General features: G+C 38.6%; 1 protein-coding gene across 8 annotated transcripts in view; it reads right to left on the reverse strand.

Moving 5' to 3' along the window:
- Nucleotides 1–13,528, reverse strand: part of HIGD1C (HIG1 hypoxia inducible domain family member 1C) — a 33,240-nt gene continuing 19,712 nt past the window's right edge. For 2 of the 8 annotated variants that reach the window (XM_089480825.1, XM_089480833.1), the window contains 4 exons: nt 9,119–9,191; nt 5,694–5,796; nt 1,009–1,143; nt 1–196 (listed from right to left, as the gene is read on the reverse strand). In XM_089480825.1, coding sequence (XP_089336951.1) covers nt 141–196; nt 1,009–1,143; nt 5,694–5,787 — 285 coding nt within the window. In that variant the 5' untranslated portion in view covers nt 5,788–5,796; nt 9,119–9,191 and the 3' untranslated portion in view covers nt 1–140. Of the gene's footprint in view, nt 197–1,008; nt 1,144–5,693; nt 5,797–9,118; nt 9,229–10,036; nt 10,381–10,474; nt 10,835–11,300; nt 11,795–11,875; nt 12,466–12,939; nt 13,082–13,528 lie in introns of those variants that run through there. The other 6 variants (XM_089480800.1, XM_089480793.1, XM_089480808.1 and 3 more) reach the window with 6 other exon arrangements.

Below are 13,528 nucleotides of genomic sequence, written 5' to 3' on the forward strand. Positions count from 1 at the left end.
AAGCATACCGCAGTTGTTTTAATAAATAAGAAAGGTACAGAAATCATAGTGCTGTGTGACACACATGTTTGAAGCCATTATACACATTTTTAAATGATGTGAAATACCATGCTTTAATCTTCATGCTTCCATGAGACGGATCATTTTTTTGTGACTGGATTTTTGATGTAATCTGTGTACATAGAATACAGAACACCTAACAAAAAGAAAGCAAATGTGCTTGATTTCAATGGCTGCTTCAATATATCATCCAACAATATGTCAAACTCTTTAAATAAAGTGACGTTTTCACTCCTTAGAAGGGCAGCTATGAAGGAACTAGACATGGTCCTGAGGTGCAAAGATATATCACTGAATAGTAAAGTTAGGATTGTCCATGCCATCGTATTTCTCATTTAATCTAGACCGATAGTAAAACAACAATATATGGGTCCTAGAGCAAATCAAGCTTGAACTTTCCCTAGAGGCCAAGATGACGAAACTGAGATTAGAATTCAAAGGCATAGTCTGGAAAATGTATGCAAACATCTGTAAACTAAGGCTGTTGTACATTGGCCATATCATGAGAAGACACAACTCACTACAAAAGACAATAATCCTTAGGTTGAAGGCAACAGGAAAAGAGAAAGACAACATTCAAGATGGAGAGACTCAAATCAAGGAAGTCATGGCCCTGAGTCTGCAAGACCTAAGCAGTGCTGTTGACGATAGGGTGACTTGGTGGTCTCTCATTTATAGGGCCAAGGTAAGTCGAAATTGACTTAACAGCAGTTAAGAACAACGAAGCATGGATATATTGGGCTATTGTTCACTGCTGATCAATCAGCAATAGTGGTAACAGTTTAGGAATAATGCCAAAAAGCCCAATAGTACTTCTGATATAGTAAACTCCAGATTCTATGGAAGAAGTGACAAGAGGGTATAGAGAAGGGACAACATGTTACACATATGGTTAATGAAAAAGAGCATATTTAAAAGGCCAGTAGCCACAACAATACATTATCTTACCAATGGTTATTGCACCAACAACAAATCCTTGTGCTGCAACTCTCATGTGAATGAGGTGGACTGACATTTTTTGGCTTCCTCTGTTCTTCAGCTTGTAAAGACCATATGCCACAACAGCAAAGCAGCCTGCCAAGCCTGTATATCAAAAATATAGGTGAAGATCAGTCCTAACACTAAAAACAGCTCTGATGGCTTGGGCCAGAATTCTGTAGTTCAGAACTAGCATGAGGATGGATGGGTGGGTTGATGGAGAGAGTGAGAGACAGACAGAAGACAGGAGGGAGAGACAAGAGTTTTTGAATTATTTCTTCATGTGTTTTATGGTGTGATTAGACTTGAAGGAATTAAGAGAAAAGATAATGTTTACCTCATTTTTAATTGTTCTAGGAACCAATTAAAACTCATATACCGATGTGCCAATTTTCATGGACATTTGCTTACCTGGATTCCTCACTGATGAACCTAAACTGGTGGACAGCTTGACACAATAAGTGTTGGAGAGTTGGGTTTCTCAGGCCAAACTCACTGGGATAGGTCTCTCAACCTACCCTAACACAGAAGGCTGGTGTCACAACTGATTATACTAGGTCTGCACAACATACAGTCTGGGGGCAGCCTGCAGCCTGCCAAAGGATTTTGGGCGGCCTGCAAGGATGTGCAATGACTTCAAGGCTCCTCCACTGCTTGGCCTCCTCCTGAGGAGAGGGCTGGGCAGAGGAGGACGGAATTAATATTAATAATATAAAATACATTAATTAATTAATATTAAATTAAAACCTATTTGCAGAAGAAGTTTAACCTATTTTAATTTTAGCCCCTACCTACTGACAAGTTGTGCAGGTCTGGATTATACCATTAGGTCGAGTAACGCAGCTGCTTCAGGTGGCCAGTTTCAAGCCTCCTTCCTCTCTAGAGGCCAGGGAGCTGGAAACAGGCAAGGCAGTGCCTCTGGTGTGTCCTACTCTTCTGTGTACAGATTTATTGGTGAGTCTGGCTGCAATCTTGCTGAGAGCTGGTAAAGTGGAAGGCTGTGTCAGTGTGTAACTCCAGGAGTTGCAGAAAGGACAGAAGCAGCCAGCTTTCGGGTGGGGTGGGGTGAGATGTGTCACAGGGTGCATTTACACTGTAGAAAAAATGCATTGACACTAAGTGCTGTTGCTTCATCTTATGGAATCTTGGGATTTGTAGCTTTACAAGGTCTTCTCTGTCCAAGAGTACTGATGAGTCACAAAACTAAAAATCCTAGCAATCTGTAGGTTGGAGCTATGGCAGTTAATATGGTGTCAAACTGCATTATTTCTACAGTGTAGATGCACCCCTATGAGATCGGACACCTCATAGACTGTTGTGGCACTACAGCAGCGAACTGCTTGGGTAAGGGAACCTCCTTATGCAAACACAAGTTAAAAATGGCTCTGCTAGTGCAACCAGCAGTCATGACAGCTTCAAGTCCCTTTAGGATCCTGCGCTATGTGACTACATTGGAGACAGTGACAGAAAGGTTCTATTGGAAAGAACAACCTATAGTCACTTTTTGGTACAATGGGCAATATGGATGGAGCAATGCAAGACAAGAGAATCAAGTGATATTCTTTCTGAAAAGAAAAGGTTTAAATTGTATGCCACTTTTCCATGCAATGGCTGCAATGTTATTGGTGACATATGTGCACTTAACTGGAGATTACGTGTATGTATGTCTTTTTCTGAACAATGTAGAAGGAGGTGTTTGGGCACCATCCACTCTCACTGCCCCAGCCAGCTTCCAAGTGCCTGGAACACCCTGCCATAGAAGTCCGCAGCCCTGGCTGGAGTTCTGTAGCTGGAGAAGGAAGTTGATCTCACCTTCCCTGATCTTCAATGAGTTGCTGATAATGTGGGAGGGTGAACTTAGCTTTCTCCCTGGAGCTGCAAATTGCAATCAGATGCTGCCTGGTTGCCCTCCATTTCCCTCCAGCCAATATGTGGCCATAGCAGTGTGCTCCAGTTGCTTGAAAGCTTCTTGGGGCAGGAGGAACTAAAGGTAAGACTCTCAGCAAATTGCTCATAGCAGCTGACAACACAAGAACAGAAGTGTAACAAGAACAGCAATGCAGAAGTAAATATAACAACACAGTAGTGCAGTATCACAATATTACTGTACATTAGTAACTCAAACAATTTTATTTCATGAATACTAGCACCATATTTAAATTCATCATGGTGGAGGCAGCCAATAGAGACACTTGTCTCACTTTTTGAAGAAACCAGTTGGAATAAATACCAAAGTAATTCTTTTTTCTGAAGGCTAGGTTGTTTGTGACAAAATGTATCATTAAAAAAAATCTGAAATACAAGGATATATTTTTTAAAGTCCCCATTTTGGGGGGGGGAGTTACTTAAAGTAGTAACTAGTAAACACTAGCTTATTTTCTTTAAAAATGTTTCAATTTGTTGAGCAGAGGTTAGATTTTGCTTTCCAGATTTCACTATAACCATAACCACAGCTAGGGAATTATATGTTGCTCTAAAGTGGTATCCAGAAGTGCTGTGAACAGCTTGCTCTTGAAGATTGGCCAGGCAATATAAAATTGCTTTTAGCTTCTTCATGTTTGATCCATAAATTCAATATAATTACATTTAAGTTTCATCTTTCAACTGTAAGCGTGGTTTGGGGCAGGCAAACAGTGTCCTTTCAGCCAGTTAATTGACAACAGTGCATACAAATTAGTGTGTGTTCGTGAGCACTGCATGTGCACATTGCTTTAAATTGTGGAAAGGTTCCTGTAATGTTTCAGTTCTGCTGAAGTTGATGAATGGGAGGGAAGATTAAAGAAGGTTGAAGAGTACAAGGCTTCTGCTTACCTCTTTCAATGTGGGCACATTTTTTTAAAAAGTAACCCTAATTGTGGAGACCCAGAATGGTGTAGTGGTTGAACTACAACACTGGAGACCAGGGTTCAAATCTCCACTCGCCATGGAAACCCACTGGGTAACTTTGAGCAAGTCACATTCTCTCACCCTCAGAGGAAGGCAAAGACAAGTTCCTCTCAACAAATCTTGCAAGAAGATCCTCTCATAAGTTTGTCTTAAGGTTGTCAACAATCAGAAATGACTTGAAGGCACACAATAACAAAACCTAACTGTGAAAGGAAAAGCCATTCACTCATCTGTTTATAGCAGCTGTATATAACTTGCAGCCCTGAAGCTGAATGCAATAAAGAAGAGTCCACCACTTTCTGAGATAGTCTATTAGGATGTCAAACATCTCTTAGCATCAGGCACTTCTTCCTAATATTTATACAGACTCTTATTATAATCTGAATCAATTGGTTCAGGTTCTACATTTTAGAGCAGCAGAAAACAAGCTCACTCTATCTTCCATCAGAGTGTCCTTCTGGGGGCCAAATATACCCACTTCTAAATATCTGCCCAGAACCATGGAAGCAATGCAAAACAATGCACCAAATGCCTGAGGCTATGAACAATCTTGGACATCATTATGGGAACATTCCTGAGATATTTCCCCCCCTACCTGTGCCACTTTGTTCTTGTATGTGAACTTTTCCCCTGCCACCATGACGTAATGCATTGAGTGCTAGACGAGGCATCCAGGAGACCTCCACTCAATCTTGGAGAATGACTGGACGATCTTGGGTGAGTCACAGTCTCAGAGGAAGGCAATGGTAAACCCTGTCTGAACAAATCTTGCCAGGAAAAGTAGTGATCACTTCACCTTAGTGTCATAAATGAATTGAAGGTGCACCGCAACACATGTCAATCAAATGGCCCACAAAGCAGCTGCTAACAGCAAGCATCAAATTGCTATTAGGCAACTAAGCTGCTATTACAACTAAATAGCCTGTGCAATAGGCCTGTCTTTTATATTTATCAGTTTACTGTTCTTCTTTTTAAACATCTTGCTTAAATGTACAAATTGTTTGGTTTTATGGATTGTTTTAATTTACATTACCTTTAGACTTGTCATTCTGATGGTTTCTGAAGCTGCCATATCAATCATCCCCTGTCTATCACTTATTCACCAAGATCATAACCTTATATGGGTGGGGTGTAATATTTCACCTGTACAGTTGTGGTGAGCAATCAATCCTTCTACCACCTGCCCTGAGGAAGACAGCTTCCCAGCACATGACTGCAAACCTTGGCAGTTTAGTAGCTGGGGGAAGTAGGGAGTGGAGCCCAAGCAATGTCCAGCTGCAGTTGGGAGAAAAGAGCTGCCATTACCCTTCCACAGCTATGGTACCTCTTTTTTCTCTGATACAGAACTGCAGATGGACACTGTCCAGGCACTTCCTTCATCCTCTCCCAAGTACTAAATGGTAATGGGGGCACAAATGCAGCATTGTGAAGCTGCTTTGTCAGGAGGGAGAAGAAATGCTATACAAGGGGATACAGAATACTATCTTGCACATCCACTCATGTAATCCCAGCTATATACTAACAGGATTCCAGCCGTATTTATCTGCTTTTCACATTTCTCTCCTACTCTTCTTCCAATTAATTTAAGATAACTTACTCAGTTTTATCTTCAAAACATTCTTTGAGTAATTTAGACTGAGTGCAGTTTCTGGCCAAGGAATACCCTGCAAGTTTAATTGCTGAGCAGGGATCCAAACATAGGCCTCTTCAGAAAGGGCAGCACTAGTCACTATCACACTGCCTCCCAAGTGCTTAATAATTCAACTTACCTATGGGGACAAAGGGAGAATCCCTGGATTTTCTAGCTAGCTTAGATGCTTGGCTGTCATCCTCAACTGGAGACCAGTGCTCATCAGAAGACATCTCTCACACCTGAAAGTAAAAAAGGGGGAAACACTGAAAATTAGAAAAAGCAGAAAAGGCTGCGGACAACAGACTAATCAGTGTCTGAAGTGGGACATTAGCCATTAGCCATTTATTTTCAGGTTAAATTTCTTCTGAGCTTCTTTTGAAGTAGCATTCATACATGAGACAAACCGGAGGTACATATTATCCACAGCAAAGATATGTCAGGGCCTCTTCTTATACCACTTTTCTCCATGTACTCCATGCTAAAACACCACTATATATTTTTGTTAGCGGACTATTCTCAGACAATTAATGTTGGTTCTTTAGCCTCTCCTTGAAAGGGACTAGTTTGATTAGCACCAACATTGGTTTCTTTTGATTACCAAATCAAGACGTTATTTTTCTTAAAGCCTTTGTGGATTAATTTTCTTTTAAATGTACATATACAGATTGACTATCCGTTCTGGAATTCCAAAATCCAAAATCCAGTTGTCCCTCCATTTTTGTGCGAGATCCATTCTGGTACGAAAATGAAAATCCGCCGATATTCAAGCCCTATTGGCTTGAATGGTGGCACACACCCCATTTTAAGTCCCTCCATTTGCCCCTCGCGAGTAAGCAAGAGACGCAGATTCGAAGTCCGCACAAATGGAGAGACGACTGTACTGCAAAATCCAAAAATGTCCACATGGGTTCAGTGACACTTTTGCTTTCTGGTGATTCAGTGTACATGAACTTTATTTCATGCACCAAATGATTTAATCTTGTTTAAATGATTTTATTCTTTCAGTCTGGAATTGTTCTAACATTTTTACTGCCTTATCTGTACACCAGCTTATAGTTATAAAAGTTATACACCCGCTTAAAATTATAAAAGGTGAGGTATAAATATATTAATGATATTAATAAATACATATACGAATATTGGGAGGGGGGTTGTTGCAGGTTCAGGAAACCAAACAGTATAAGGAAATATAACTCAGATTTGATCTGTCTGGCCTGGAGAACATACAATAGAGAGACAAAATGAAAATTATTTATTATTTATAATTATATTATAATTATATATAAAAAGTATTTGAAAGGCTATCAGATAGACTGCTTTTTTTTCTTGCCATGCTCCTATCTCACAAGAAAAGCATTTTGCTAGCATTACAATTACATCCAAGAGCAAAATATTTTATAACATCAAGAATTATATTTCCTATATCCAAACCTGTTCTTAATTGCTTTTAGTATGAGGACTCATAAATCTATGGCAAATAGTTGCTTTAAAGGTCTTATAAATAGCAGATATTGTTTATCTTTTCTTTTTATTTCCCAACCCCCTTACTGGAACACAATGACCGCTTGAATTTAAAAATGTTTAACTTGAACAGTTTATTGGCAGTTGTTCATTATTATAACAGTATCCAATGTCAGTTGTTTTTTTTATAATCACTTTATTTTATAGTGCAAGCAATGCCATTCTGAAATAAATGCTTCCATTAACATAAGTTCAGCTAAAACATCTCACTTTAAAAGAACACTTTATTTAAAAAAAACACTCATTATTTAAGCTAGTGGCCATAACCTCTCAACTAAATTTTGCTACTTAATTTTCTGATTTAGTCTTTATTGGTGTAGTACTGTACTCCTATATACTGGCTACTAGTTTGCCAATACAGTTCCCAAAGTTTTTTAAAAACAATTTTTACTGAATTATTTTATTGACATATACATTCGCATAATTAATAAGCAACATAACACACCAATGTATTTACATATAAGACATACTCCTTCTAGTCACCACACTTTAATACCCAACCACCACAAGACAGCCCACCTTATGACATTTAAAAATCACTTCCCACTTATGTCACTCGGATTTTCTCATAGCCATGCTCAAGTATTGTATCAGTGTTCAATGTAACCTCCAAGAGTCATCTAATAAACTTAACAGAAATGTCTGCAGTTTGAGACACACCTTTGTCTTAAATATTCTGTTTTACCATGAATCTGCTTCCAGTATCTTTTTGCATTGTTACATGTCTACCACACGTGGTAGTATGTCCCCAATTGCTCTTTACACATCCAACATTTGTTTTGAACAACCTTATACATTTTAACCAAGTTCTCTGGCATTAAGTGCCATCTGAACATCATTTTATAGCAATTTTCTTTCAAATTATACAATAAGGTAAATTTCATTCCCTTTGTCCACACTATCTCCCAACTATCTAATTCAATAGTATGTTCAAAGTTTTGAGCCCCTTTAATCATATACTCCTTTACCTTTTCCTCCTCTACTTCTAATTCCAACAACATATTATACATTCTCTTGAACAGATGATCATCATTGGTGCATATTTGAGTCTCAACATTTGTCTTTTGGAGTTCAAAACCATACATTTTAAAACTTAATTTGTATATTTCGAACATTCGATGATTCCTAAAGTTTTGTTGAAAAATGTAAATCATATCAAAGACAAATAACTTTGGATTATTAATGTTTGAAAGAATTAAAACATAGTTGATCAGGCTTTCTAATACATGAAACATTGTTTCACAGTATTAATATAATAAGCAGGATTCAAAAATTTTCATTAAAATAAAAGATTAAACCCTGAGGTTTCTTTTAAACTGTTTCCCTCCCAAATCCTGATTATACAATCGCAACCATTCAAAGGTGTGGAATAAAACTTTCGGTTAAATTAGCTGTCTAATTTCTTTGTAATTTTATGGACCACATACCCTGTGAAGACATATGCAGTAGTATAAAGGGACTTAACTAAAGGCTATCCAGCAGTCTCTACTTGAAAGCTTGATTTACCTTTTTAAAGTACCCTAACCATAAATGTTGTTCTTAAGACTAAATTCGTGTCGTTTGAGTTCCCTGCCAGTGGTTTATGCCTTGTCTATAAGATTCAAGAGGATGCAACTTTCAAAAACATTTTCTCAAGTGAAAAATACACATCATGGTCTTTTGTTTCCAGACACTAAAAAACAGAGTACTGTACCCTGACTTCCTTATTCTTAAGACTTGCTCTTTCCCCAGACTCTTACAACCTTTCTTTAAAGTTGTTTAGAGTCCTTTATTCTTATCCAAGAGTTTGGGGGGAAAGGGTCAATATATGGAAAATTCAAATGTACATCATATCTGTATAAAGAAATAGCATTTGTATAGCTGTCTTATTACTATTTGTAATAACTGCATTATATACACAGAATCCAACTAAACTGAGTATTATATAAAATTGCTTTTTAAATTAATGCATCACTATAACCCTCTTTACCTGAGCCATCAATTTTCAGTTTTGTTAGAAATTTTAACTTTTAAAACAATGATCGGAAGTAGCTGAGTTACCTTTGCTGCTGAAGCATCAAATGCCCATCTACTCTGTGGTTCAGGGAGAAATGATCTTGTACTGCAGGCTGAGCTGTTGACAGTAATGAGACAATGATCATTACAGGTGGCTGGAAAACAATGTACGATAAAACTGTAAGCTTGGTTAATTTCATATTTTTTCCTTCAAGCACACAGGTCATAAATCTCTTCTAATATGGGTTTAATGACCAGATGTATTATTTATTCAGGATATCATCCCTAAAACGTCATCAGGTCATTTATGGCTATAATTCAGTTTTGATAGAAATTTTAATAGCTTTCTCTAAACCACAGTATGCTACCTGTGATTGGAAATATTTAAATGTTTAAAGTTTTACTTTTTAAAAACCATTTTCTGTTTTATCACCATTTTCCGTGTTAGGAATACAGGTCGAGGCTTTTTTATCCAGAATTCCGAAAACTGAAATATAGTATTCCAAAATCATCCACACGGGCGGCTGAGGTAATGATACCTTTGCTTTCTGATGTGATGGTTCAGTGTATACAAACTCTGTTTCATGCACATAATCAAAAATGCTACATACAAAATTATCATCAGGCTATGTGTGTATGAAACATGAATCAGTTTCATGATTAGACTTGGGTTCCATTTCCAAGATATCTTATTATGTATTTGCAAATATTCCCAAATCTAAAAAAATCCAAAATCCAAAATACTTCTGGTCCCAAACATTTTTGATAAGGGAGACTAAACCTGCATCTTTTGCAAGTTAAAAAACAATAATTAACACATTGTCATAGGATTGTCTTTTTGTTATTACAATTTTACTGAGTATGTACTACAGAAATTACACCCCCCTCCAAGTTTCCTGCATTTTATAAATAGGCTGTCTGGAACCATAATCTTTGCTATAATTCCTCAAAGTACCAATTTACTTATGCACTTGATTTTATCCTAAGGAAAATTCTCCACCCAAGTATCTGAACCATATTCTTCAGAGAATGCCAGCAACAGATGCTGGCGAAATGTCAGGAATAAACTCTTCTAGAACATGGCCACATAGCCCGAAAACCTCACACAAAACTAAGGATGCCAGCCATGAAAGCCTTTGACTTCCCACAGAATTATTTTGCATTTATTCCATATAAGCACGCTTAGTAATTGCAGTCTTACTGCTTGCTACACATTTAGTAACATCTTGGGAACTAAGCAAGATCACCCAAGGTTAGCACTTGGATGGGAAACTGTCAAGAAATACCAGGTGCCGTAGGCTATATTTCAGAGGAAGAAACTGTCAATACTATCTGAATATTCCTTGTCTAAGAAAACCCTATGAGATTAATGGGGTTGACAAGCTACTTGAAGGTACATACATACAAGCTTCAGTAAGGCTCCATCCAAACTGCAGAAATAATCAAATTTGATACCACTTTAACTGTCATGGCTCCATCCTATGAAATCATGGGATTTGTAGTTTGGTGTGACATCAGAGGTCTCTGACTGGCAAGATTAAATATTTCACCAAACTATAAATCCCAGAATTCCACATGATTGAGCCATGGCAGTTAAAGTGATGTCATACTGATGAAGGAGCAAGCTTGTTTTCTGCTGCTCCAGAGACTAGGACCCAGAACAATGGATGCAAAATACAGGAAAAGAGATTCCACCTCAACATTAGGAGGAACTTCCTGACAGTAAGGGCTGTTCGACAGTGGAACGCACTCCTCTGGAATGTAGTGGAGTCTCCCTCCTTGGAGATCTTTAAACAGAGGCTGGATGGCCATCTGTCAGGGATGCTTTGATTTAGATTTCCTGCATGGCAGAATGGGGTTGGACTAGATGGCCTGTGTGGCCTCTTCCAACTCTACGATTCTATGATTTGCATTAATACTGAAGTGCAAATGCAAGCTAAACCAGCGGGCCTGCTTTCTAAGCCAAGCCTGTATATCAACTGAGAAAGAAATGCCCATATACGTTTACATTGTGTTTTGCAGGTGCCACATGTCAGTACTAGTATCAACACAAAGTGAGTCCCACCACTTATTTATCATGAAGCTGCATGTAAAACAACTTGATTCTACTGGTTCCCAGAAAAGCTGGTAAGGGATATTGAATTCAAGTACTGCATAAGTATTGTATAAGTATTCAAACGAGATCAGATCTTTTGTAGAAGAGGCAACTTTGGAAGATGCTGATTACCATAATAGTAAATGGGATGCAGCAGCTGCAAATCTTCTTGGGAACATTTCATCAATTATGCTTCCCAAGCTTTCTTGGAAACATGTAAGAGGGACCTTTATTTATGCTGCAAGGTTCAGATACATGGCATGAGGTTTAAAAGCTCTCTCTATTAAAACAAACAAACAAACCAGGGGAATATGCCCCTCGAAGGTAACTCCCATCTAGATTTTAATTCATCAAATATAAAGTGGCCAAGGGAAGCTTAAAAGTCAAGCCACGCGATCTGTAGTTATATCCTTCAGTCTCAAATGGATGGAGGCAACTAAGTAGTATGAAAAGGCTCTCTGGTGTGGCGTAGTGGTTTAAGCATTGGAGACCAGGGTTTGAATCATGGCTTGTCCATGGAAACCTTGGCCAAGTCACATTCTCTCAGCCTCAGAGGATGGCAATGGCAAATCTCCTCTGAAGAAACTTGCCAAGAAAACTCCATAATAGGTTTTCCTTAGGGTCACCATTAAGTCGGAAACGACTTTAAGCCACACAGCAGCAACAACATACTTAGAAGCACCCTCTTATCAGTATGTGTGCCTGACCTGCTTATAATAAGCTAATTTTCTTAACTCTGGGCTGGAGAACCTCTGCCCCTCCAGACGTTTTGGACTAAAATACTGATAATCCCTTGCCGCCTGCCAAGTGGGCTGGGGCTGCTGGGTGGGACCTGAAGTCTAAACATCTGAAGGGCAAAATGTTTCCCTCTTCTAGTATGATGGTGCATCTAAAAGTAACACAGAGTGACATCACTTGAACTGCCATGGCTCCATTTTACAGAATACTGGGATCTGTAGTTGGCTGGGGTAACCATACATCCTCCTATCCAGGCAGTTTTTAATCATGAATTTTAAACATTAATTTTATATTTAATTATTGTTCTACGTATTGCAATATAAATATTGTTTGGACCTCTTAATATGTGTATTTTATGCAGCTTAATATGTGTATTTTATGTAATGATTGTGTTTTAACTATGTTGTAACCCGCCTCGAGCTGTGAGGAGAGATGGGTAAGAAATAAAATAATAATTATTATTTTCCAGGACATGCCCTATATTTCAACCTTCTGTTCAGGAGGAGTTCCAAAATGTCCTCCATTTTGAGCATGACCAAGAAGCATGAACTGACATTTATTTTAGTGGTTTTGGCTTTTATTTAACTTGTTACATTTTAACTGTTTTAAATTTTATTGTAATTTTTAAACGTAGTTTTATATTGTTTTTAGATAAAACTATTTTAAATGTTATTTTAATTTTAAGTGCAATTTTATATTTAGATGATTTAACTGTTTTAAATTTTATTGTATTTTTAAATGCAATTTTATATTGTTTCTAGATGATTTTCACTGACAAAATAGAATAAATAACTAAAAAAATGTATTTGGTCATTCCCCCCCCCCCCCCTTTGAACGTCCTCCATTTTGCAGCGCCTTGTCCTCCTTTTGAGCCCTAAGACTCCTTGCCAACAAGAGCTCAAATACAACATTATTTCCACTACAGTTCTCTGTGTCACCCCTCCATTTTGTTTTCTGCCTGGCAACCCTCCCTCAGAAAGCAGCCAACCAAGCCCCGCCCCCTTGCTCCTCCCAAACCCCTCCCTTCGCTGACCTCCCCAAAGAAGGCCGGTGAGAATGGGCGGGGCCAGGGTGAACGCCACTGCGCTCATCCTCAGGTTTCTCCATCTCCCTCATAGACGTCACGGCTGAGCCACCAATCAGAAAGAAGGAGGGGTTTTATTTTTTTAAGTAAGGGCGATAGAAGCTGCGGTTAACCCATGCAAATACCCGGATGTAACGGTTTTTCTGCATGGGTTTCCCCTCCCCCCACTGTTAAAAAAAGGCGGGAAAAGTTTAAAGGCGCCCCTCGCACTTGGGTTGCGCTTTGTTGTTGTTGTTGTGTGCCTCCAAGTTGTTTTTCATTGAACCTATTATCACAATGATCCTTGGCCAGATTTGTTCAGAGAAAGTTGGCCATGATTGCCCTCCTCTGAGGCTGAGAGAGTGTGACTTGGTCATCACCCGATGGGTTTTTATACTCGGGCTAGGATTTGAACCCTGGTTTCCAGAGTCATAGTCCAACACACAAAGCACACCAGGTTTACTTTAGAGTAATCCTCACTGGTTTCTGTATTGGTTACAAAACATGACTTTGGCACTGGTTACACAACCTTGGGCATGTTACTTGTGGTATCATAGAA

Source organism: Sceloporus occidentalis, unplaced genomic scaffold (assembly GCF_023333645.1).
Source record: "Sceloporus occidentalis isolate IW3139 unplaced genomic scaffold, rSceOcc1.0.p SCAF_1, whole genome shotgun sequence".
Lineage (NCBI taxonomy): Eukaryota > Metazoa > Chordata > Lepidosauria > Squamata > Phrynosomatidae > Sceloporus > Sceloporus occidentalis.